The following is a 27562-nucleotide window of genomic DNA, read 5'->3' on the forward strand; positions in this document are numbered from 1 at the left end:
ATTTCATGTCAGTAGTTCTTGTTTTCACTTATAACTGTTTTCACAGTTATTATGCTGATTTCCTACGATCAGTTGTAAATTGCCACTTAAATCTTATTTCATTGGTGTCAACAGACTGAAACAAACTACTATCACTACATTTGACATATACAAGATATAAATATCTTAACGGAATTAAATTTATTATAGTCTGTGATTTAACCATGTAGAATGTAAAAGCAGCAAAAACTAAAAACCAACAGTATGAGCTAAACACTCTCCAACTAACTTTATTTTCTTTTCTATGCTACTTTATAGGTTGCTACATAAATATGTTAGAGACAGAAAGACAAAACAGAAATGTATAAAAAGTGTGTATTACCATCAATTACTCTACTTTAGGTGGGTTGTAGACATTGTTTAAATGTGAGTATAAAAACATAAATTGATTATTTTATTATTATTATTATTATTATTTCTAAAGATCTGTTGCTACTGTTACACAGCAGTTCACTTTAAATTAAATGACGCTCCTCCTACAACAGTTCATCAAAAATGCTGGAATATTGCCATCAACCTACGAGTGAATAAGAAGAGTTTGTGAAAGAACACTGAGAACAGGAGTGATCCAGAATTCTGCAGAATAAAACCTGAAGATACTGATTAACAAAGAGGTTTGTGTTTTTTCTTGATTCTTAATGATGCTAAAGAACATTAACGTTATAAAACAGCAGTTCAGTAGATTTAATGGTAGTTAGAAATGTCACATGTTATGAAATCAGTTAAAATTGCAAATAGTACACTGAACATGGGTCAATGAACTGGGAAGAAATTAGAACTACAAATTAAAATTTTCAACAAATAATCAGTGAAAGGATGTTATAGAATTTTTTATTATTATTGATTTTCAAAGCCTGGAGGTCTGACTAAATGATTTTAATTTACATCTAAATCACAATCTTTGCAACCATGTTACTAAGTTACTGAACATGCATAATTCATTTTACAACCCTGACTAGTTGGATTTTTCATTAATAGTTTATTAATAAACTATTTTCTAGTAATAAACATAAAATGTCAAACTTAAAATGTATTATTCCATGGTCCCTCTGAATACTGAATTTGGTCAAATATTGTTTAATTAATATTATATTTGTTAATTTAAATGTTTTTAGCTAATTGATTTCTGTTATTAAGTAAGAGTTATGGCACTTGCACAGTGTTTAATGTTAATTAATATATTACATAATAGTGTAGCTGTTCAAAAATATTTTGTAGTTCTTACTACAACATGGGTTTTGTGCCTATAATGTTTCCAATGGGGATGTGCTATGTAAAGGGGAAATCTCTGTGAATTAAGCAAAAAAATTGACAGGTGTCTTTCTGTTAATTTGTTTAAACCATTGCAGACAGACCGCTCCTGTCACCAGAGTCTGCTTACACACACAAGCTTTTATACATAGTAGTTTAGTATAGTGCATTACAAATTTAGTAGTGCAGTTGGTTTCACTTCCTCATTTTATCCCTCACCCATGTGTTAATATTTACCATTTCATAAGCTTCCTTTTTGACTATTCTTGTTTAAGACTGGCCTTGGGTAATTTCCTTCTGTTATGTGCACATCTAGACAAAACAAGGCCTAGACCTTGGTGACTAAGTGAAAATGGGAACTAAGTGCACACACTAAAACACACATACTTATGCATCTTTCTTGTTTGTTATATTTCTTAACATCCATATAGGGTATTGCTTGGATTGTAGGTGGGGGGAGTGAATAACCAGCATTCTCTTCCATCCTCAATATCATAACTGAGGTGAGACCCTTGAGCAAGGCACCGAACCCCCAAACTGCTCCCCGGGCACCACAGCAATATAGCTGCCCACTGCTCCAGGTGTGTGGTTACAGTATGTGTGGGTGCACTTAGATGGGTTAAATGCAAAGCACAAATACCGAGTATGGGACACCATACTTGGCCACATGTCACTTCACTGTCACTTACACTTGCAGTTATGAGGACACAGATAAGAAAAATGGATGGGATATCTAACTTGTACAAACTCTTTATGCACTCTTTATGTATTACCAACACAAGTAAGACACGTGTAATAAAGTGGTTAGTGCGCCAACATGCAGTGCAATTGCGCTCACTGCGACCTGAGTTCGAATCCCGGCTTGTGGTCCTTTGCCAATCCCACTCCCCTCTCTCTTCACCCAGTGCTTTCCTGTCTTATCTACACTTTCCTGTCCAAATAAAGGCATTAAAAAGCCCAAAAATAAATCATTAAAATCAAATTTATTACCAAAATATAGACAATAGTGATCAACAACTACTAAATACATACCACAAATGGAAAAGGAATGAAGTGCATAAGATGCATAATTGATTAAGTTGGGTGTTATGGCAGAATTACGGCAGAATTACCTTATCTTATGATAAGATAAACTGAAACTAATAAGGTGAAGAACCTTCTTGACCTTTTTTGAAGTAGCTACAGAGGCTTCGGGCCAGCTTTTAAACTGTTTTAAACTTGAATCTTTGGCAGACAAAGCGTTCAAAATGCTTTTAAAACATTGTTTCTTATTTATTTACACACTTATTTCATCGAACAGTCGTATAAATGTAAAATCACAATGGTAACATTTTTACAGTTTTCAATTTAGCCCAGATTCAACCACATTTAACAGTGAACATTTATTTATATTTAATCCACAATCCATCCTATACCAGTGAGAGATTTCAACTCGAGAGTGTGTTGATCAGTGCTTTAAGTGGCCCAAAAGAGGTGCCGGTACTCTATTTTTTTTCCGCCTCCCCTGAGGTAACAACAACTATACTGAATGGGTTTTATATACAACAGTAAACAGACAACCTTATACAAAATAATAAATCATTTTATTAGTTTGTGGATTTGCTTGAGCTAGAAAGAGCTACTGAACATAAATAAAATGTGCACAAGGTTATTGAAAAAATACCCTTAGAAAGAGCTACTAGAAAGAGCTACTGAACATAAATAAAATGTGCAAAAAGGTATTGAAATTTTTTTTTAACAAAATGTACATAAAATAAATTATAAACTAATTAGTATTTTGCTCTCTCTTGAGTCACTGCTGCTATCAGCAGCAGCACTTGTAAAGTGTTTTTTTTTACACAAAATGTATATAAAATAAATTATAAAATAATTTGTATTTTGCTCTCTCTCTTGAGTCCCTGCTGGTATCAACAGCAGCACTTGTAAAGTGTACCTGCAGAGCTTGGTAGTTCTCCCATACTACTTTCACTGTTCTCTCACTTGAAGCAACCCAAACATAATAACCATAGAACAGTAGAACATAATCTTGAGTCTTGAAGATGGTTCATTTCTTTACCCCTGAAAAATATACAAAAGCAGATTCAGCAAAATACAATCACAGTACACCAAATGAAAAATGAGAAATACTGTACAAATCATTTTACCTAGAAAAGGCTCCAGCACGTTTTGGGCTCCACTTTCCTTTCACTTTGGGCTTCGCAGTTTGTGGATGCTGCACTTCTCCTCCCTAGTGCCAGCCATGTCTGCACATATGTTTGTGCGTTAAACTGATCCAAGGGTGGTCCGTTGCATTTCAGGAAAATCAGATTTGAAAGCCTTTTGATGTCGAGAGAGTTTCTTTTATCTGTCAAAGTATCATTCATTGAGCTGAAAGCTCGCTCGCATTCACTTGTTGATACTGCAATGGTGTGGACAGCTGTAAGAAGCGGCTTCAGGGCTGCTGGTGTCTTGGAAGCTTTAAGGTCTTTATACTCCCTAAATCCTAGGACACTTTCCCTCTCCCCAACTCTGAATCTCTGACATAAACGTCTGACCGCTGCATCCCCATATTGAATATCTAGAGATGCAGGCCAGGAGTCAGACTGGAGGACCTTGATGTCTGAGAGGAGGTGACTATCTGTCTTTTCAGATGAGGTTTTACTGACATGCGAGGAAGTTGTTGGAGTCATCCTGCACTTAACATTTTCAGCCAGGCTACGGAAAAATTGGCCATGGTTGATTTTTATAACCCTCTGATTTTCATGCAGGCATACATTTCTGAAGATTTTCTCCTTTTCAGCTTCAATGGCAGTTTGTGTGTAGGGACCAGGTGTGGATACCATTGACTCAAACACCCGGATTTGTCGGTCCAGCTGCCTGTCGGCTTGATCCAAAGTCATGTCCCGTCTCTGGAGCATTCTTGAGAGGTCACTGAGTTCTGTGAGAGCGTCATACATGATGCCAAGATTGACCACAAAAGAAACAGTAGTGAGAACATCATTGAGTCCTTTGTATTTTGCTCTCTCTCTTGAGTCCCTGCTGGTATCAGCAGCAGCACTTGTAAAGTGTACCTGCAGAGCTTGGTAGTTCTCCCATACTGCTTTCACTGTTCTCTCACTTGAAGCAACCCAACGCACTGATAAAACACGGCCTATCACAAGGAGACGTTGTCCAACATTGTGAGCACTCTCGGTTAACTCCCTTTGGTTTTTTGGTGATGCATGGTAGAGGGAGTAAAGCTGATCTAAAAATATTTTAAAGTGGTTGATTCCTCCTACCTCCTTCAAAACATCACAAACTGCCAGTTCCAGTCTGTGATTGGAACAATGCCAGACAAACAGGTAAGGGAATTTGGAACAAAGCTGCGCAGCAACTCCTGCTTTCCTCCCAAGCATCACTGAGGCTCCATCACAAGCAAATGCCAACAAATGTTCCTGTAGGTAGTGAGGGTCAAAGCCATTATTATGAAGACATCCTAACAGTGCTTCAGTGATGTCCTTTGCTGTGGTCCCCTGCAGCTCAATCAGTTCAAAAATATTGTGTCTGGATTTTCACTGGAAATAGCTGACCGCAGGCACACGACAAGCACAGACTTTCCACTTATTGTAGTGGATTCATCAATGAGCACACACAATTTTCTTTCATTCATCACTATGTCATTGACTACCTTCTTTTTCATTCCAGCTGCAATGTGATCCAGTATATTTGCACATGAGTTATTAGAGTGCAAAACTCTGCCCATCTTGACACCATTTAAGACTTGCAACTGGACATCTATTGGCATGTCTGTAAAGGGACGCCCATGCTTGCCAATCTTATAAGCTGTTCTAAACACATTGCAAGTTGAAGCGTAGTCAGCCTTTCTCATATCTTCAATGTGTTTTTGCATTGTATTTTGTGTTGCCTTCTCTTTTATTTCAACTGATTTCTTGTGATAAATTGAGTCTCTGTGCTCTTTTATTTTCTTTCGTAGTGAGTTTTGCTGTGCAGCCTTGTCCCTTCCAAAAGACGAGATTAAGCACCCACTCCACTCCTGCGACACTCTCTGCCCTTGCTGCATGTCCACGCGAGCACAAACTTGACTACACACACTACAACCCAACTTTTGATTTCTGCTGATCAGCCACTTGTAATTTGTGGAGAAATACCGGACTTGTGCTTGGGACCAACATTCTGGCCACTCATGCTCGCTAACGCGGCTGTTGTCATCGGTAGAAATGGTGTCATTCTCGTCCTCGTCGCCAAAAGTGCCGTCGTCCGCGGCTGCAGCACTAGTGCAGCTTTCATTAGCTTGCGTCTGACCTGCAGCGATATCATTCTGGCTTGGTGGGGTGTCAGCCAGCGAGTCCTCTGATTCTGACCTTGTTCTTTTACTACTCAGAGTCTGAAGCCAGGAGAGCATATTAAGTGTTCTTTATTTTTGTATTTTAACCGAGCAGCTGTTTGCGCGTTTTACACACCCTCTCCGGACCACGTTGAGTTGTTGACATGACAACGGCAAAAGCGCCGCATGCGCTTTTCACTTGTAAAACTCATTGGTGTATGGGTAATGTAGTCTCTGCTCTCGGTGGGACGAATTAGGAAGCGTGCTTGTGAAGGGCGCTCTGAAAAGCGGCAGCGCAGCCAAACGATTATAACAGATGTGCAAATGAGAGTACCGGTACGCTAAAAGCATGTTCTGGGCGCATGGAGAGGTGGCGGTACTCTCAAGAGCTATATTTAGAAGTGGTGGTACTGAGTACCGGCGCGTACCGGCCCACTTAAAGCACTGGTGTTGATGACGTGCACTGACAAACAACAAGCATAAAGGACAGTAGACTACTTCTTATCCCTCTATCGAATACAGTTATTTGGGGGAGTAAAATACACTCCAAATTATTATGCAACTCACATATGAGTTGCATTTCAGTAAAAATAAACATTTAGTTTTTCAAAGATAGTGTTTATTTTAATTCTCATATCTTTTTAGATAAATGGTATCAATCTTAAATGGGTTTGTTAAATAGTTTGCAAGGTCTTCTTGGGTAAATGGAAAATTTCATGAAGTTGTTGCAAAATGTCATGGTTGTCATCTTTTGAAAGATCTTTCTTCCTCCCCATATTGCATGACAACTGTGACTTGCTTAATAATGTAAGGTTGTTAGGTATATAATACTGTATATGGTAGGTTTTCCATTTACCTAAGAAGACTTAGCAAGCTATTTAACAAATCTGTCTGAGATTGATTTCAATTATGTGAAAATATGAGAAATGAACTCTTTCTTTGAAAAACTAAAATTTAAGTGTTTAAAGTCTTACTGATATGTCACTTGCATAATAATTTGGAATTTCATACTGTTTGCAAATGTGATTTAAATTAAAGGGCTTAAAGGTTGAACATATAAAGAAGCTGATAAAAGCTTCACATATGAATTATGAAATTATATATTAGTTAAAAAGTGTGACCATTGCAATTCAGGTTACTTTTACTCACTTATTTAAGGAGTATTGGAAAGTTATGAAATGTAGTGTGAACTATACAGGTGCATCTCAATAAATTAGAATGTTGTGGAAAAGTTAATTTATTTCAGTAATTCAACTCAAACTGTGAAACTTCAATAAATTCAATGCACACAGACTGAAGTAGTTTAAGTCTTTGGTTCTTTTCATTGTGATGATTTTGGCTCACATTTAACAAAAACCCACCTATTCACTCAACAAATTAGAATACTTCATAAGACCAATAAAAAAAAAAACAAAAAAAAAAAACCCAACATTTTTATTGAATTGTTGGCTTTCTGGAAAGTATGTTCATTTACTGTATATGTACTTGGTAGGGGCTCCTTTTGCTTTAATTACTGCCTCAATTCGGCGTGGCATGGAGGTAATCAGTCTGTGGCACTGCTGAGGTGGTATGGAAGCCCAGGTTTCTTTGACAGTGGCCTTCAGCTCATCTGCATTTTTTGGTCTCTTGTTTCTCATTTTCCTCTTGACAGTACCCCATAGATTCTTTATGGGGTTCAGGTCTGGTGAGTTTGCTGGCCAGTCAAGCACACCAACACCATGGTCATTTAACCAATTTTTGGCAGTGTGGGCAGGTGCCAAATCCTGCTGGAAAATGAAATCAGCATCTTTAAAAAGCTCGTCAGCAGAAGGAAGCATCAGGACTGGCTTAACAAGAGGAATACAACTGTAGCCAAATTCCTTGACACATCTGTGTGGTGGCTCTTGATGCCTTGACCCCAGTCTCAGTCTATTTCTTTGTGAAGTTCACCCAAATTCCTGAATCGATTTTGCATGACAAGCCTCTCAAGGCTGCGGTTCTCTCGGTTGGTTGTGCATCTTTTTCTTCCACACTGTTTCCTTCCACTCAACTTTCTGTTAACATGCTTGGATACAGCACTCTGTGAACAGCCAGCTTCTTTGGCAATGAATGTTTGTGGTTTACCCTCCTTGTTAAGGGTGTCAATGATTGTCTTATGGACAGCTGTCAGATTAGCAGTCTTCCCCATGATTGTTTAGCCTAGTGAACCAAACTGAGAGACCATTTTGAAGGCTCAGGAAACCTTTGCAGGTGTTTTGAGTTGATTAGCTGATTGGCATGTCACCATATTCTAATGTGTTGAGATAGTGAATTGGTGGGGTTTTGTTAAATGTGAGCCAAAATCATCAGTTAAAAGAACCATAGACTTAAACTACTTCCGTCTGCGTACACTGAATTTATTTAATATGCAAGTTTCACAATTTGAGTTGAATTACTGAAATAAATGAACCTTTCCACAACATTTTAATTTATTGAGATCCACCTGTATATGAACTATACTGCGAGTAATGATCAAATGACAAATGAGTCAGCACTTAATGATAAAAAAAAAAAAATGTAAATATGACTATAAAATGATACAAACTGCAATGCAGAGAGAGTGCAATTTTTTCACTCGAAGTTTTAAGCACAGTGCAAATTTCTTTTCCTTAACAAATTTCTATTTAGGCCATGAGTGAATTAAACTCATAAAATGATCTGAAGTAATTAAGAACATTCTGTTTTTAAATGTTTGTTTGTAACTCACTTTATACTTTATTTTATTTCATATTTTTGTTTTTACTAACATACAGTTTTTCAGTATTTCTTGAATAACTGCCATGTTATTTATATCAGTAACATATTGTCATCTCTAGATCATACTCAACGGCTGATTGTTTTCACACACCAGTACTGAGCTGAGCTGTTCAACTGCAGTATGTCAGAGGAGCGAAGAAAGGACTCTCTGTCTGAGATGAGTCTCTCAGATAAACAGAGGTAAGACTGAGTCTCTCTCTTTGGGCCTCATTTATCAATCTAATGTAGAAATGAGCGCAGATGGGTGATGTGACGATATGTGAAAATAATAATAATAAATTAACAAAATGCTGTCATTATAAAATTCTCAGAAATTCTCTATGCTGCACGTAAATTCAGGCTAACTCGAAAACGAGCTCAGACCTGGCGTAAGATTTGATCATAGTCACCGCTCACGTCCATATTGATAAGTTTTGTGCAGAAACGACCATACACCCAATTTTCTGTCATATGCTTGTTTCATAAATGAGGCCCTTTATCTCCCTCTCTTTCTCTCTCGCTATATATATATATATATATATATATATACAGGTGCATCACAAATTAGAATGTTGTGGAAAAGTTCATTTATTTCAGTAATTCAAGTCAAATTGTGAAACTCGTGTATTAAATTCAATGCACACAGACTGAAGTAGTTTAAGTCTTTGGTTTTTAATTGTGATGATTTTCGCTCACATTTAACAAAAACCTCAACAAATTAGAATATGGTGACATGCCAATGAGCTAATCCAATCCAAACACCTGCAAAGTTTTCCTGAGCCTTCAAAATGGTCTCTCAGTTTGGTTCACTAGGCTACACAATCATGGGGAAGACTGCTGTAGAGGGCTGCAACACAAATCTCACGGGAGTGGGTGGGTGGTCAGAAAGTTTTGCGGGAGACCTGTGGGTAACTGTTTGTTTGGCTTGTATAGTCCGGGACACACCAAGCCAACTTTAAATAGCGGCTACGAAAGCCGTTGGTGTTGTCACCTTGCGTTGGCAGCGTCTGAACAAAAAGCTGTGCTTCAACACAGCACATGTGTTGCGCCTGCGTGAAATGATTTAACTGTCTATATCAGCAGGTTTTAATAGCAGATAACCATCATTCAAAATGAGAAACCGAAACAAAAATATACGAGATAAACGCAGCTATATGAAATGTAAAACAAAGCAGCTCTTGCTTACCATTCTAAATATCAGTTATGTTGATCACTTTCTTGATTTTAAGTGCTCATGTTGTTATGATAGCCTACTGGAATGCTTGGGTAAGATCACGTTACATCAAAGTCATTTTAAGGCTATTCTATAGTCTTTGGTACTATTAGAGTAGTCTTCTGCTTGTGCCGCCTTTATATACATACTCTTTTCATCACTTTCGTTTTAATTCTCCGGCACTGACGAATGCCTTCACGATGCCTTCACGAAACTAGGCATCCAATCAGAGTTCTCACTATCTCAGACTGTCTCAACGCCGATGCTTCGAGAGAAAGTCCGCGGGAACGGGCACGAGTGGACACATACATTGCGGGTGTGGGCGGGAGTGGAACACGCAGGTTGCGAGCGGGTGGTCCTGGTCAGAAATTCAGCGGAAGCGGGCGGGTGCAGGTTTAAGAAAACAGTCCCGCGGAGGGCTCTATACTGCTGATCTGACAGTTGTCCAGAAGACAATCATTGACACCCTTCACAAGGAGATTAAGCCACAAACATTCATTGCCAAAGAAGCTGGCTGTTCACAGAGTGCTGTATCCAAGCATGCTAACAGAAAGTAGAGTGGAAGGAAAAAGTGTGGAAGAAAAAAATGCACAACCAACCAAGAGAACCGCAGTCTTGAGAGGCATGTCAAGCAAAATCGATTCAAGAATTTGGATGAAGTTTACAAGGAATGGACTGAGGCTGGGGTCAAGGCATCAAGAGCCACCACACACAGACGTGTCAAGGATTTTGGCTACAGTTGTCGTATTTCTCTTGTTAAGCCACTCCTGAACCACAGACAACGTCAGAGGCATCTTACCTGGGCTAAGGAGAAGAAGAAATGGACTTTTGCCCAGTGGTCCAAAGTCCTCTTTTCAGATGAGAGCAAGTTTTGTATTTCATTTGGAAACCAAAGTCCTAGAGTCTGGAGGAAGGGTGGAAAAGCCCAAGTTGCTTGAAGTCCAGTGTTAAGTTACCACAGTCTGTGATGATTTGGTGTGCAATGTCATCTGCTGGTGTTAGTCCACTGTCTTTTTTTGAAAACCAAAGTCACTCCACCTGTTTACCAAGAAATTTTAAAGCACTTCATGCTTCCTTCTGCTGACCAGCTTTTTAAAGATGCTGATTTCATTTTCCAACAGGATTTTGTACCTGCCCACTCTGCCAAAAGCACCAAAGGTTGGTTAAATGACCACTGTGTTGGTGTGCTTGACTGGCCAGCAAACTCGCCAGACCTGAACCCCATAGAGAATCAATGGGGTATTGTCAAGAGGAAAATGAGAAACAAAAAAAACAAAAAATGCAGATGAGCTGAAGGCCACTGTCAAAGAATCCTGGGCTTCCATACCACCTCAGCAGTGCCACAGACTCATCACCTCCATGCCACGTAGAACTGATGCAGTAATTATAGCAAAAAGAGCCCCTACCAATTATTGAGTACATATACAGTAAATGAACACACTTTCCAGAAGGCCAACAATTCACTAAAAATTCTATTTTGTTGAGTGAATTTGTGTTTTTTTGTTAAATGTGAGCCAATGTGATTACACACAATGTGGTTCTACCCTGATGTAGATGTTTTGGGACTGTATTCATTTTATTGCAAATAACTGATTCCACATATGAACTTTGGTTTTTGGATCATACATTTATTAACAGACATTACAAACTGACTACACACTTATTATAATTGATGTAGGGTGACAGAACTGTGTAGAGCAGAGTGCACACATTTCTGTGGAGGATTAGAGATAGATGTGTTTGAGATACAGAGGAACCTCCTGTATTAAAGTGTTTTTTTTTCTTTGTGCAATTAGTGTAAGATCAGGCTCACATGTGTTCAGCTCTGTGTTTGTGAAGAGTGACTGTTCAAAAGGTGATGGACCAAACTTCAGGGAGAAAAAAACATCATCCAAAAAGAGGTATTTAATGTTGCTCTCTCTCACACACACACGGGGTGCTTCTCATCCTACCAAGGCTGCATCCTTCAGAGGCTTGTAGGTTAGAGTCCTCCACGGCATTAAATGCTAGAACGACATGTGACCGACCTCACTGTCACGGCATGAAAATACTAAGAAAACATACTTTGAAAAATACTTTGCATTACAAATATTTATTTTATTCGGTTTTCTATTAATGCAATATAATGAATCACAGCCATCTACAGTCTCCGAGTGGCTTACATTATTGGCAGTTTAGTGTTTAGTGAGTAATTTACACCAAAACAAAAGATAACACCTATAATTTCATGTCCGATAACATTATTTTTGTCTTACGTTTAATAATAAATTCAGACAAGCTCAGTACTGACTTGTTTTTTTGTCAGTTTATTGTTGTGAAATGGTATGTGTACAAAGGATTGTGGATGATTATTCAGCTGAATTCAGTGGAGTGAAGGATGTGAAACAAAGGCTGCCTTCCAAGGATCCTTCCAATTGAGATGGCCTTCAGCGACGTTTGATGCACCCACCCAGATAACACACATACATCTGCAAGATGTCTGTTAAAGATCACTAGATCTGGAAAGCATCTGCTGTGTAGAAACATCTGACAGACGTCTATAAGATGTCACATCTTTACATGCATTCTAAATCATTAATATCTTAAAGACACCTAATAGACGTCTATTTGACATCTGATAGGAAACGTCCAATAGACGTATTGCAGATGAGCAAACACTCTAAAAATGTCTTGCGGATGTAAATGCAGACATCAAATAGACGTCTCAAAGATGTGTGTGTGCTATCAGGGCATCCACACATGGCTAAGAGTTGTTAGCCTGTAAATCTTTGTGTGTACATGTTTTCTGCATTGCCTTGCTTTATGTGTTCTATCTTTGACTATTTATGTTTTTTTTGCTGCCTGCCCAGACCTTTGCCTGTTTTTGGATAACCCTTTTAAATGACCTTGCATGTTGCTGTTTGCTCATACTGGATCATGCCTGCCTGACTTGGTTCACTATTAAAGGGTTCATATGATGTTGCTAAAAACAACATTATTTTTACTATTTGGTGTAATGCAATGTGTTTACATGGTTTGAGGTTAAAAAAACACATTATTTTCCACATACTGTACATTATTGTTGTGCCTCTCTGCCCCGCATTTCTGAAATGCAGTGATTTTTACAATCATCATCGTTCTGAAAAGCAAGGTGTGCTTTGATTAACCAGCTATTCAGTGTGTTGTGATTGGCCGACTACCTCAATCATGTGACTGAAATGTTACACCCCCTTACCATGTTGGGTAGGCCATTGCCCAGCACGACGAGACAAAAACAATAAAACCTATTTTAAATAATGCATCCAGTGAGGATGTAATTATGATTACAATGACTCATACGGTCTTTTTATGCACTGCGATGTGTCACGCTGCGCAGTGTAAACATAACACCATGTCTGCATTTGTGACACCAAGTGCTATTCTACACTGCTCAAAACTCATGTTTGAATAGCCGGTAGCAAATTATTTAATTATGAAAACACACTTACAGGCTGTGAGTCAGAAGTGCTGGACTGTCCTTGCAAAGTTGGAATTGCCCCACTATAGTGTGCACAGCTTGCATTGTAGGCTACCCTCTCAGGTTTAGGACAGTCCTCCATAAAATGAGCTACACACACTCAAATATTTGCATTGAACTGTTCTGGAACAGTGTTGTAAATATAACTTCACATCATATGATCCCTTTAAAGCCTGCATTTGGATCCACATCTCTGTTGTCACGTCCCCTCATTACACACATAAAAAAGTTATTATTAGAATGTTTTTTCAGTAAATTGTTACAGTATTCTATTTTATTTTATTGCATTTGCTAACAGGCTTCAGTGTGAAACATTAGATTCAGATTTCCAGACTCACAGGAATCACAAGAATTTCAAAGATCTCTTATGGATCTTCCAGGTAAGGACACACATTTTCATAATAATAAAGTTCAATACGCTGACATTTATAATGGTCTTTACATAAATATGAAACCAAACAATATTGGTGATCATGTTTAAACTAGTTTCCACATATCTCTTTATAATGATCAGTTAAGGGGGAAAGTCTTCATCTTTTCAAAATATGTGATCATAGGTTGCCATGCCTTTTAAAATTTTTGGACAGATCCCTTCATTAAATAAAACATAATTTGGAGACATAATAATAATAATTATATATATTGCTGCAATTTGATGTTTAAGATTAAATAGAAACTCTAGAATTTTATCCAACAGTGAAGCAGGTAGATCAGAAAGTTGAGTTCTGAGCTTGGATAAAACACTTGAAAATAACAATATAGATTGGATTGTGACAATTGAAATTCTACTGAAAAGTCACTGAAACAAGCAAAAGGGACCTTTTGTTTTTCAATAAATTTTTTTGTACATATACCTGAGAAACTTGGGGAACTCCCAAATATTTAAATCCAGAACGAGAAATCTGAAATGGAAGGGATGCTACATTAATTTGTAAAGTTAATTGGGAAACATTCCCTTTTGGGAATGTTTAGTTCATATCCTAAAAAAAAGAAATCGGATAACTTCTCTACTATCTTTGAGACATTTTCAACTGAATGAAATGAGAATGAAACCTGTGTGGTCAGACGGAAACTAAAAATGCCATTTTCAGGCAATTATTTTCGGCCATAGAAAATTCAGTGCATCCACTAATATATATTAGGGCAATTATTAATGCATTATTTAATGCACTTGTCAGCAACAAGCCAAATGAGCTAATGGACTATTCGTAAAGAGAAACATTTACTTCATTCTTTACTTCATATATACTTCCTTCCAATTGAGATGGCCTTCAGCAATGTTTGATGAAGTGGCAACCAAGATATGCAGCCTTCGCAGGCATCTTGCACGTACATCTGCAAGATGTCTGTTAAAGATCACTAGATATGGAATGCATCTGCTGTGTGCAAACATCTGGCAGATGTTAAGATGTCAGTTTTTCAAACATTCTAAATCACAAACATCTAGAAGGCATCTAATAGACATCTATTTAACATCTGATAGAAAACGTCCAATAGACGTATTGTAGATGAGCAAACCACGTGTTGCAGATGTCTTGCAGACGTAAATGCAGACATCAAATAGACATCTCCGAGATGTATGTGTGCTATCAGGGATACATATATATATATATATATATATATATATATATGCCATCGGGACAGAAGGTTAACCTGCCGGAAGATAATGACCGAAAGCATGTATTGCGAGTAAAGGACAACACCATTAATGTTCTGGTCAGAGCTCTGACCTGAATCCGACTCAGAATTTGTGGAGAGAATTGAATACCCAGGTCAGAACTAGCCTTCAAAGAGGCTTTTACAAAGGAAGATGATGAAAACATCCTTCAGCAGCACACCTGTAAAAACCTTGTGGAGACCTACAAGAAACCTTTGGAGGCTGTCATCAAGAACAAGGCTTTTCTATTGACTATTGAACAGGCATGAAAATCCCTCACCTTTCGGCGAAATTCGCCGTTTTGAAGCCAAAATAGGTGACCCACGTGAATAGTGTAGATCCGATGAGAAATTCTTTTTGAGGGGGTGGGGGGAGGGGTCTTGGATGGTATTTATTGATTAATTAAAACTTAATATAAAGTGGATTTGAGCCATTTCAAATCGTGAAAGCTGAGCGTCCCGCGTTCGTAGACCGTGCGCGCCATCCACTGACATCCAGGGCGCCATTTCTTCCTGCGGGACAATCCGCGTGGGAGAAGACGACAGGGGAGAGATCCACAATTTAATTTTGTGGTGTGTATGTGTCACCAAAGGCTTAGTCGCCGTTCACATGCAGCGCGTTTTGCGCGCGCAAGCTCTTTATTTTCAATGGAGCCGCGCAGTTTAAAATCCAAAGCAGAAATGTTTTTGTAACTGACAGCGCCTTCATGGTTACCTAGTAACAGCAGACGCTACAGAAGCGCGAGGCGCCCAAGCGCTCTGAAATTGGTGGAGGAAGCGACGCGCCTCACGTTTTCCACGCGTTTTTAGATGCTTCATGTGAACGTACCCTTAAGAGAGTAAGTTACATTTAATGCTAAAGTATCGTTAACACTAATACAAACATTATTTTTGCAGTATGAGTGTGTTAGGGCAGAACGATGCAGCTCTATTTCATATGTCTTTAGACAAATGTCAATACAGTATTTTTTCAGAACCTGTGCTTGGCTCATCAGAGGCCACATCACCCCTCGAGCACCCTTCTCACCTTTTTCACCCCTGACCCATTTTCATGCCTGATTGAAAAGGAATTTGTATTTCAAAAGTTATGAATAATTCTGAACATGGCCATTTGCGAATATTCGTCAATAAAATACTTGTGAAATATCTTATCTCTTGAAATATCAGATTTTTTTTAGTAGTTTATCACATAATAGGAAGACATTATAAAAGTCAGTTACAGAAGACTCTAAAATACTATAAAATATCAAGGGTATGAATAATTTTGAGCACAACTGTGTATGTATGTAAAAAATTATATATATATATGTGTGTGTGTGTGTATATATTTGTAAAAAGAACACACACACACACACACATATATATACACACATGTGTGTGTGTGTGTGTGTGTGTGTGTGTGTGTGTGTTTTTACAAATTTTGTAAAAGTATTGATGTACAAATTAGGTTTATATTGTGTTTTTCTGTTTTTGTTTGTTTTTCATCGGTTTGTAGGATCTTGAGGGGAAAATAATCACATTCCTCAAAAATGAGCTAAAACATTTAATGAAACTATTACAAAAAGAGAACGCACAATACTTTGTAAAGGACTTTAATGAGAATAGACACAGTATCAAAGAAGCAGCTCTTGATCTCACACTCTACTTCTTGAGAGAGATGAAGCAAGATGAAGCTGCTGATACTCTAGAAGGTAAGAGACTGTCACATTGTCACTTAAAAGAGAAAAAAAAAATTAAGACTAAGACTTTTTTCCCTGTGTTTAGACAAGCTGGTCTTCATTCATCAGCTGAAATGTGGTTTAAAGGAGAAGTATCAGTGTGTGTTTGAAGGAATTGCAAAGCAAGGTGACTCCATACTTTTGAATAATATCTACACAGATCTCTATATCACTCAGGGTTGCAGTGAACAGGTAAATACTGAACATGAGGTAAGACAGATTGAAGTTGCTTCTAGGTGTCATGACTTTCAAGAGATACCAATTGAGTGCAAAAATTTGTTTGACGCATCTGCACAAGACAAGGAGATCAGAACTGTATTGACAAAAGGAGTTGCTGGCATTGGAAAATCAGTTTCTGTGCAAAAGTTTGTTCTGGATTGGGCTGAAGGAAAAGAAAATCAAGATATCAGTTTCATATTTCCTCTTCCATTCAGAGAGATTAACTTAAAGGAAAAACAAAAACAAAGTTTAATGGACATTATAGCTCAGTTTTTACCAGAGGCAAAAGGACTGAACCTTAAAAGAAGAAATCATTTTAAAGTCCTGTTTATTCTTGATGGACTGGACGAATGTCGTCTTCCTTTGAACTTTGAGTTTAATGAGACGTGGCATGATGTATCATCACCCGCCTCTCTAGATGTTCTCCTAACGAACCTCATCAAGGGAAATCTGTTTCCTTCTGCCCACATCTGGATCACCACCAGACCAGCAGCTACCAGTAAGATTCCTCCAGACTGTATCGACCGGGTGACAGAGATACGAGGATTCAATGATGCACAAAAGGAGGAGTACTTCAGAAAAAGATTCATAGATGACAATCTGACCAAAGAAATAATTGATCATGTAAAACAATCAAAGAGTCTCTTTATCATGTGCCACATCCCAGTCTTCTGCTGGATTTCAGCCACAGTTCTCCAGAACATTTTAGAAGAGAAAAGAAGTGTGAAAAACAATCAGGCTGATGATGCCTCCAAAACACTGCAGGAATCAAACACTGAAGATACTCCCAAGACTCTGACACAAATGTACACACACTTTCTACGCTTTCAGATCTTGCAGAGCAGGCGAAAGTATGATGGAGAATATACACCAGATGTTTCCTGGGATAAAGATGCCATCCTTTCACTGGGGAAACTGGCATTTCATCAGCTGGAAAGAAACAATTTGATCTTTTATGAGTCAGACCTGGAAGCCTGTGGTATTGATGTCTATAAGGCATCAGTGTACTCAGGCATGTGTACCCAGATCTTTAAGGAGGAAACAGGGATCATTCTTGGTACCATGTACTGTTTTGTTCACTTGAGCATTCAGGAGTTTATTGCAGCCCTTTATGCACATCTGTTTCTAGACATCAACAAGAAAAATGTGTTTGTTCAAGACTCTATGGAACCGAAAAAAAATGAAAGCATGATTGATTTGCTCAAGACTGCAGTGGACAAGGCACTTGAGTGTGACAATGGACATCTGGACCTTTTCCTTCGCTTCCTTCTTGGTCTGTCACTTCAGTCCAATAGACTTCTCTTACGAGGTCTGCTGCCACAGGAAGACTGCAAAGACCAGAGCAAAAAAGAAATAGTTCAGTATATCAAGCAGAAATTTGAAGCTAATCTTTCTCCAGAGAGATCCATCAATCTGTTCTACTGTCTGAATGAACTGAACGACCAATCTCTGGTGAAAGAGATTCAGACCCACCTCAGAAAAGGAAGTCTCTCATCTACTGACCTTTCACCTGCCCAGTGGTCTGCTTTGGCCTTTGTGTTGTTGACATCAGAGAAGGAGCTGGAGGAGTTTGAGCTTCAGAAATTTAGGAAATCAGATGAGTGTCTCATTAGATTATCGACAGTCATCAAAACACACAATAGAGCTCTGTAAGTCAATATATGTTGTCATGTTTTTAATCTCTTCTGAAAAATGCATTTTTCTACATTAAAGTTATTCTTTATTAACTTTTAGCTAAAATATAATAGAACGTTTAAAAAAATGCATGAAAGTTTTTTGTATCGTACTTGATACAAAATATGTACCGTACTCTGGTCTTACTAAAAGTCTATATGTGATCTGTGCTGGCAAAATGAGTTGGAATGCACACAAATTTTGAGCAACAGGAAAAACAAAAAATGTAACAAAAAAAATTTAAGCTTGATTTTGAGCTTGATTAACACAGCAATGATAATAACAGTAATGAAAATGATTAGAAAATACAATCTGAATAATAGTAGTATTTGAGTAGTAGTAGCAAGTATAATAATAAATACAGCAATGGAACAGCAATGATAACAGTAATGAAAAATAATCAAATATGACAATCTGAATATTAGTAGTAGTAGCTGAATAGTACTAACAAGTATATTAATAATAATAATAATAATATGAAGAAGAAGAACATTATAATAAAAATAATAATACTAAAGATGGTGATGATAACAATATTTTGTGATGACCGCAACATTAATATCAATAATAATAACAGTAATAATAGTGATAGTAATAATAATTCCAATAATAGTGATGAAAAATGTAATAAAGACGTGGTACATTAAGGAAGGGTGAGGCGCATTAAAAACGCGTGGTATATGTTGGGTCCAGATCTTTTTTAGTTATATTTATATATTTTAATTATTTATACTTAGTATTATGATCTTCATTAAACCGTTACCGTCCTTACACAACACATTATCCCATCAACACCATCTTATTACTGCTCAATGTTTCAATTATATTATTAATGATAATAATAATAATAATAATAATAATAATGAAAACACTCATAATATTACTAAAACCTTGTATAAATATGTAAAATAATATGTGAATAAATAATTAGGACAAGTGTGTTGTGGTTCCGAAGTATAGTTGTAAGGAGGTGAAAAATATTCTAGGGGTATGTAGTCTGTAAGCAAATTTTCCTATGAAAGTGTTCTATGAAGAGTCTTATACTATACAAACTGAAAGTTGGCATTTTTAGTCATAAAAATGCCAGTCATAAAAACCCTGCACAGGCCTCAAATATAGGCCCTAGCTCGGCCCTTGTCCAACAGCTTATCAGAATTCTCGGCCCGTGTCTGACCCAAGCTCGTCTTTTTCCCCCTTTTCCCAAAACAGCTTATACTACTGTTTCAGCTATTAAAATAGTTCAGTTTTATATGTAATGGCAAAGTGATTATATTCATTTCACTTTTTTAGCCTAAGTTAATTTAGAAAAATGTTTGAAGCATTTTTTTGTTCATTAAATATAAGTTTGTGTTTTTTAAAGTAACAACCGGCCAGCGGAAGACTGATCATAGTCTGTTTGATGAGTTTTGCCTTCTCAAATCATCACGACTTGCCTAAAATAAACAGTTCAAGCATAAAACAATGTTAGTTTAAATGTTAAACACCTAGATAAATGTGCACTCAGACGCATATTCAGTCATTGGTGCGGAGAGTGTAAGCTGAAGCCGCTTTGCAAGACATGGCGATCACTTGCATTTTTTTCGGTGGAAACAATTTAAAATATTCCGTCATTTTTGCTCATAAAGGTAAGAGTAATGCATCTTTCGGAACTGTAAAGGGTCTACTTTTATTTGTGTGCACTCACAATATCAACAAAATGCTGCAGACTGTCCTTTTATAAAATAAAGAAAACAAACATGATGCGCTTTCTGTCGTCTCAACAAGAGCGTTTCACAAAAATGAACCAAAACTCAGCAAATACATACCTGACAGACATAAATATATCTAAAGAAAGCTTTAAATTATTACTTAATGAAATAAAACAAATCGAAAACAAAAAGCCTTTCATTGTAAAGGTGCTTTTTTCTCTAAAGGTGCGTCCAAAGAGGAGATGGCGAGTCAGGATTGGTAACTTTATCCCTGCAGCACTGACTCAGAAAACACTATTATATTAATAAATAATTCAAAAATATCCTTACTATTTCCCCCAACACATTCATGGTAATAAATTTTGCCCGTGCTTTGCGGCAAGCTTTAGCCCATTACGTGGGCTTGAACGCAGAACTGTTCCAGCTGCACTAAAGGCTCATTCGCTGCTTTCTGACCAAGACACTAACGCCTTCCGAGCCAGTCTAGAAAGTGAAAGCGAAGTCTCGTGTTGTTGAATCTTCAAAAGCTGAAGATTCTGCTGAGCAGTCCCCCCCTTGCGGCGGCTGCACAGTCGGTGTCTCGGCTGAGATCATCAAAATGGCGCTCAAGGCTTGACGACAGGTTCCTGGGCTGTGGACGTAACTCTTGAGCCATGCCCCCCCCAGTGCCTTTCTTCTCGGAGGTTCATGAAGAGCTCATTTAAACGTGGAAGGCCTGGGTTCTTTCGCGTTTTGAGTTCTTCCTTCCTCAGTATCCTCCATGCTGGGGCAGCCAGGGGTGCATTGACATTCCTAGGAGGAGCGTGTGGTTGTGGTGCTCTGGCTCTGGTTATGGACTACCTAGAGATTCAGGATCTGTTTTTCAGGGGACACCCCTCACCCATGGGGAAGGGCCAAGGGCTTTTTCTTCGCTGCTGCCGCCACTGTCCTCCAAGTCAGCAGTACCCACCCTTACAATAAAAGAGCAATTTGCTAAGAACAATTTCATATATTTCTGGGTATTTGCTGGGCTCTGAGTGTGAGTGAAGCATTGCTTCCTCGCCGGTTAAGCCTGGGTGGCAGGACACGCTGCTTCCTCACACTCCAGCAATTTAGCCGCGGGATCCTGTGATCAAGGTAAGTGCTGCCCTCTGCAGCTTATCTCTTCTTCGGGACACTTGCTTCCTGAGTTGCGCCATTTTTTTTATAACTCCTTAGCTGCTCCACAGCTCTGCACTGTTCATCTCACTTGTAACATGGTTGTGGGCATGGTTTACGCTTCCAACCTGTCTTGCTGGCTTCAGATGGTCCGACTCAGCCATGCGATTCCCAAGTTGATGCGGGACTTAGTGTCCTGGAAACAGCGTATCCAGGAAGACCGGTGGTCCAGCCAGCCCCTGTTGTAGAATTTTCCTTGCTCAAAATAAATAGCTCTGAAGAGGTTTTAAAGTCACATAGAACTTTATTAACAAGTTAACAAAAGGCCGAGTAATGTTCGAACACCACTCCAGAGTTTCGTCTCAAGCACAGATATATACATCCTGAAGCATGCCATATATGCACTGTTGTATTTTTGGACAAGGTATTTTTTACCATATATGAATTCCTGAAGGTTGATCAATAGCTGTCATGTATTTCTAGCTCCTGAACAGGTTCGTTCAATACACAAGTGTTTTTCAAGCTTTAAATAGTTCTTTTTTCTAAGCTCACTGCACAGAGTTAATACACATAGTCAGATGACAATAGTAGAATAATATCCTCTTATGTATAGGCTTAATTCTATGTTTTATATTGGTTCAAGATTAATGAAAATCTTCTACACCCCAAGACTGGTTTGCAGCTATTGACCTGAAGCGTGCGTACTTTCAGGTCTAGTTTTTTTTTTGCCTCAACGCAGACCATTTTTCGTTCTCCCTTCGAGGGTCGAGCATCTCAGTTTGAGTCTTCCACATCTGCCTTCCCTGTTCCCCTGCACCTTTCAAAAAAAAAAAAAAAAAAAAGGAACTAATGGGGATGTCTGTCTTTCCTGTCAACTGGCGTGTTTTACCTTACTCACAAGTCTGAACTCAGGGATCTTTTTACAATCACCTTTACAATCTTGCCTTTACAATCTCACTGTGTGGCTATTGGTTCATGCAGTAAATTAAAAACGAACCAATGGATCGGCAGCAGAGCATCAAAAACCTACGATGTCGAATACCGCCCGAATAGGCAGGGCCATCTGGCTATACAAGCGGGCATTCGTCATAGGATCTCAGATAAATTCGACTGAGTCATGCAGCATCATAGCATGGCAAGGAACCCAGTACTTGTTCCTGTATCTCAGGGAACTAAGGTTACATTAGTAACCAAGTATGTTCCCTTTTGATACTTTACTCGTACTGTGTCACCAGACGGTATGGGGTACCAAACAATCCCGTTGTGCCATGAAAGACGAACGACTGACATGAACTGGTCTCGAGCAATCAAGGCTCAGAGGGACCAGTCATACACAGGGTGAGCCCTGCAGGAGGCAAGAGGGCTGAACCCACTGAGGTCAACCCAGCCTTAGATAATTGTACCAACAATTTTGTACAGCCTTAGCACTTAACCCTCTGGGGTCTGAGGTGATTTTGGGGCCCTTTAGATTTTTTGACATGCCCTGACATTTGTGCTTATTTCAGCTACTTATAACATACTACTGGCCAACATCTATTTTTTGTATTCAGCACAAATAGTGCTACAATAATATGTGAGCAAGATGGATGTACATGTTTGCATTTTTTAGAGAAAAAAAAAAAGATTATGCATGGTTAGTAAGTTTTGGGAAAATAAATGTAGCTGAAATAAGGCCATAAAACTCATACTGAATTGTCCTTAACAAGGCTTTTGAGTAATCACTCTTGTAGGCTAGAATATTTACTTCAGAATGATGTGAAAATGATTGTGCTTACTCTTTCACAGTAAACAATATATTGATGTAAATTTTCTAAGACATGTTTTGTGATAGAAAGCCGTATGCAAGGGAGGGATAATGGCCATGAATATTTAGTGATTCACACCTGAGAGACAAAAGGCTGTCATCAGTGTGACTGTCACAAATAATCTTTGACGATGGTCAAAGATTATTATTGTACTCACTGACCTAACCACAGAGATGTGAACAGACCTTGTGTTATTCCTGTTCAGCAAATAAAAAAAATCAGCAAGATTCATCAGCTGTGCAGGTATCAGATCACTAAAAAACAAAAAACATCTCTGAGCATGTTAATATCAGAAGACTCTGTATATAACGATCTTGTACTCACAGATTCACGCATACTTTGTACTATCTAAAAAGGGCATTTTATATCTGAGAAACAAATTATCGTTTAGCACGTTATAAAACTCTATTTGGGAACAGAGTATTAATAATAAACATGATCTAGACATACTTAGACTCGTAGCATTCATCATGTTACAGTGTACACTTATATTTTTATATCATATTTTATTTTATATTATATAGAACATGAAAACTTCATTGCGTCGTAAGAAATTTAGATACAATGTGTCACTCGATTTCAAACATTTTAGCCAGGAATCATAGTTTGGGAAAAACCAAGCTAGTAAATGTGTTTAAGCTTATGTCAAAATAACACGTTAACTAATGCAAAAAAAGAAGCATTACTTACTCATCAGATTGATCTCTTCCTCTGGATCAGCCATGTGTTGTGTTGTGTTCTTCATCTGCGGTGACATTCTCTGTTATTCCTCTCAGCGCGTTGTCTTCCAAAAACGAACAGTAGCCAAGAAAAACTTGATGAATCATCAAGCTTTGTTTATGATGATGTGGTCGCTAACATGCTGCACCTCGCATGTGGCTATTTATCATATCAAAAGCAAAAGCAGCTCGTGGGCATGTTCACATTAAAAGTAATTAGCTGAGGGTAAAACTGCATCACGTTGGTTTCATACTAATTACTTTAGCACAGAATATTTGTTTTTGATAAGACTTACTTTATTTAAAAGTACAGATATCAATCTTTCTATAGATATATCTCTCATGTCTGTGTGCCGAGTATTCACTGGGTTAAGGTTCATTTTATTGATGCATTTCTAAAAGCAGTTTGCAGAGACAGTGAAGACTGAGAAAGCACCCTGTATATTTTCTTTAATTTAAAGAAGCACACAGTTCAGTTTTTACTGTGAGTGTGCACAAATAAAAGAATACACTTAATGGTTTCTAATGATGTATAACACTTATTTGTGTGACCAAAATCGACAGAGTATTTTTAGTGTCTTTCGCACTGATCTTACAAAATGTGAGCTGGTCACGCCAGCGTGACAGTTGACCCCAGGGAGTTAAAAAGGGCCTAGAGCATACATGAAGTCAGGCAATGCCTGAAGCACTGACCCATTTTAGTCACGTATGTGCCCTTTAAGCAGATAAAATCTGAGCCTACAAGGCCAGAACTTCTAGGTTAAAGAATCTAGTGAAGGTGGATGGTGAGGCTCTAACTTCTGTGGGGCTCTGTAGGCCCAGGAAGGAGTATGCTAGCACCATAGCGTAAACTTACCATCAAGAAAGTCTTTACCGGGGACCCTTTAGTGTGGCCACCAAAGCACACAAGAGTTGCTCCGACTGCCTAAACAGGGTCTGCAGACTGTAATGGCACAAAGGGGGAACCCTTGAGGGCTCTCAGGACTGTGAGCAGATCCTTTGCAGGGACCATGAGGGGACCAGGGGGGGTTGAGCCTCCTGGATCCCCTCAGAAACGAACAACTAAGTTGTTCTGACCCACAGACTGTCCGGCTATAGGAGCATGGGAACAAAAAAGTGCATACAGAAAAAGCTTTTTATTGAAGATTAATGTTAATCCAGCTCAAACTTCTCACTGTATACATACTGTTAATGTAAAATCAGAAATATATATATTTTTGAATGTATTATATTTGTTCCACATCTGTGATGTTATTTATTTTCCTTGTAGGTTAAATGATTGCAACTTAACAGACAGAAGTTGTTCAGCACTGGTTACAGTTCTTGAATCAGACAACAGTCTGAAAGAGCTGAACATGAACAATAATAATCTGCAAGATTCAGGAGTGAAGCTACTCTGCATTGGACTGAAGAACATGACGTGTAAATTGGAGATACTGAGGTAAGTTGTGTGACAACGCACAGAAACTGAGCTGAGAGGTAAGGCCTAGTCTACCACACCTAATTTGCAAAAGTCTAGTGAACAAATGCTCTGTATGTGTTTTATGGCCTTATTTCAGAGACTTAATAATTGTAGTTTTTCACTAACCACACATAAATGTTGTTTTCTTTAAAACACAAACATGTACATTCATGCTGCTCACATTTTATTGTAGCCCAGTTTGTGCTGAATACAGTATAATCAGACTTTAGCCATTAATTTTTCTCACTAAAATCAGTTCACATGACTTTTTAAGTTTTAGTCGCATAACATCAGTTAATGGAAATGCTGTCATTTTGCAATACTTTTTTTAATCAACATTTATAACATATTTATATTCATAAAAATATATTAAAAAAATAAATAATAAAAAATATATTTATATTTATTTATATATATATATATATATATATATATATATGTGTGTGTGTGTGTGTGTGTGTGTGTGTGTTTATAAAATATTACATCTGTAATGGAAATGCAAAAAAAAAAATCTTAAAGAAAACAAGAAAATCCACATGGCATTCTGGACTTGGAGAAGGCGTTTAACTGGGTCCCTCATGAACTGATCTGGAGTGCCCTTTGATCACACCAGGTCCCTCATGTCTACGTCCAATGGACCCAACTCCTCTATCAGGATTCTATTAGCATAGTCCACTGCCCTGTGGGAATCTTGCCAGCTTTCTGCGTTAGTGTTGGAGTTCACCCAGGATCATCCCTTTTTCCCTTTCTATTTATCCTGTGATACGGCAACAGCAGACATACTGTCAACACATCTGTAGATGCTCCTGCATGCTGATGACATTCTACTGAAAAGTGAAGAGTGTCAGACCCTCAATGACCAAATGCAACAGTGAAAAGATAAGCTGAATGAAAATAGACTATAGACTGCAGGCTTACAAACTCACTGCCTTGGAATTATAAGGTTCTATCTGACATTTTTGTCATAATTGAGTTATTCACATATTCTTATACTATGACAACTTATTTACATTTTTTTTTTTTTATTTTATTTTTGTATAGTTGTGCACTTTTAAGACTTTTTGTTCAGAAAACAAAAAGGTTCTATTTACAAAGTCAAACTCTAACTTGGTACTATAAGGTTCTATTTATAAGCCAAACAGCACTTCGAATACACACATCAGGATCAACTTTCTTTGCCAACAGTCAAATATATTATATATATATATATATTAGGGCTGTCAAACGATTCAAATATTTAATCGTGATTAATCGCAATTTAATCGCACATTTTGATCTGTTCTAAATGTACCTTAAATTAAAACTTTTCAAGTCTGTAATACTTTAATCGACATGGGAATTGATAAATATGGATACTTTATGCAAATATGTTTATATTCATATTCAACACAGAGCCTGAAGACTAGATATGTTTCAAAGGTTATAGATGTTTTTCAAAGAACTTGTTCATGTCTTTAAGACACATTAAAAAAAAAACATAAATACCAGGTTCCTATTACTTCTCTATCTTTGCACTGAGCAATTTACTTACAAGCCTGTTTACATTTTCATGTAAAAGGGCAGCTCATTTTTTCTGAGCATGCAAAATGTACATTTATTATTACTGAAACCATCCTAAACATAGAGCTTAAAGAGCATAGATATGTTTCAATGACGGGAAGGAAGTAGGGTGACCACCTGGCAATAGGGCTGCTGCGGGACATAAATGTGATTTTGTGTGATTGAGTGATACGTTTTCTACTGTTATGCTATATAAATACTGATTACATCCGTTGTCATATGCGCTGATCTGTGTTTCTGAGCACATGCAAGCAAAGGAAAGCGCGTCTTTTTTATGAGAGTGAAGAGAATCTACCTGCAAAAGAAAAGATTTGTGCTTGGGCATTTTTAATGTGCCCCACATTACAATAATGTGCTCTATACATTTGTCATTAAACTACTGTCATAGAAACCGCCTCCAACAAACTATTAAAATAAGAAGAAAGTCGTGTCTGAAAGCTGCATAGATCTTTTTTAATTGGTTAAAATGAAGAGAATATCATGTTTTTCCATGTGCACTAGACCATTACCATCGGTGGTCACTTGATGTGGTCTGCAAATCCTTCATGGAGAAACTACTGTCTTTGGCTGCATCTCTATTTCTTAATCCACAAGTCAAACAGAAAATGTGCACTGCATTAAAATGAATGTGATAGCGTTTGATAGCGTTAATATATATATATATATATATATATATATATATATCCACACACACACACACACACACACATGTTAGATATAGCCTTGGTACGGGTTGCTTAAGACTTGAATATGTAATGACTGTCAAAACAAATTTGTATGTTTTATTGCAGTTTAAAGTTTTAAAATGTCTCAAATGTTATAATATTAAGCCTTAAAGCCAAATTGTCAACAATCTAATTGATAGGGT

General features: G+C 37.8%; 1 protein-coding gene across 3 annotated transcripts in view; it reads left to right on the forward strand.

Moving 5' to 3' along the window:
* Positions 1-297: 297 nt before the first annotated feature.
* LOC127160883 (NACHT, LRR and PYD domains-containing protein 3-like) overlaps positions 298-27562 on the forward strand; it is a 54616-nt gene continuing 27351 nt past the window's right edge. Inside the window, exons 1-9 of one of the 3 annotated variants that reach the window (XM_051103524.1) lie at positions 298-405; positions 525-653; positions 1722-1871; positions 8428-8548; positions 11357-11461; positions 13355-13436; positions 16208-16403; positions 16477-18298; positions 24943-25113. In XM_051103524.1, coding sequence (XP_050959481.1) covers positions 8490-8548; positions 11357-11461; positions 13355-13436; positions 16208-16403; positions 16477-18298; positions 24943-25113 — 2435 coding nt within the window. In that variant the 5' untranslated portion in view covers positions 298-405; positions 525-653; positions 1722-1871; positions 8428-8489. Of the gene's footprint in view, positions 406-524; positions 654-1721; positions 1872-8427; positions 8549-11356; positions 11462-13354; positions 13437-16207; positions 16404-16476; positions 18299-24942; positions 25114-27562 lie in introns of those variants that run through there. The other 2 variants (XM_051103525.1, XM_051103526.1) reach the window with 2 other exon arrangements.

This window comes from Labeo rohita, unplaced genomic scaffold, assembly GCF_022985175.1.
Source record: "Labeo rohita strain BAU-BD-2019 unplaced genomic scaffold, IGBB_LRoh.1.0 scaffold_49, whole genome shotgun sequence".
Classification (NCBI taxonomy): Eukaryota; Metazoa; Chordata; class Actinopteri; order Cypriniformes; family Cyprinidae; genus Labeo; species Labeo rohita.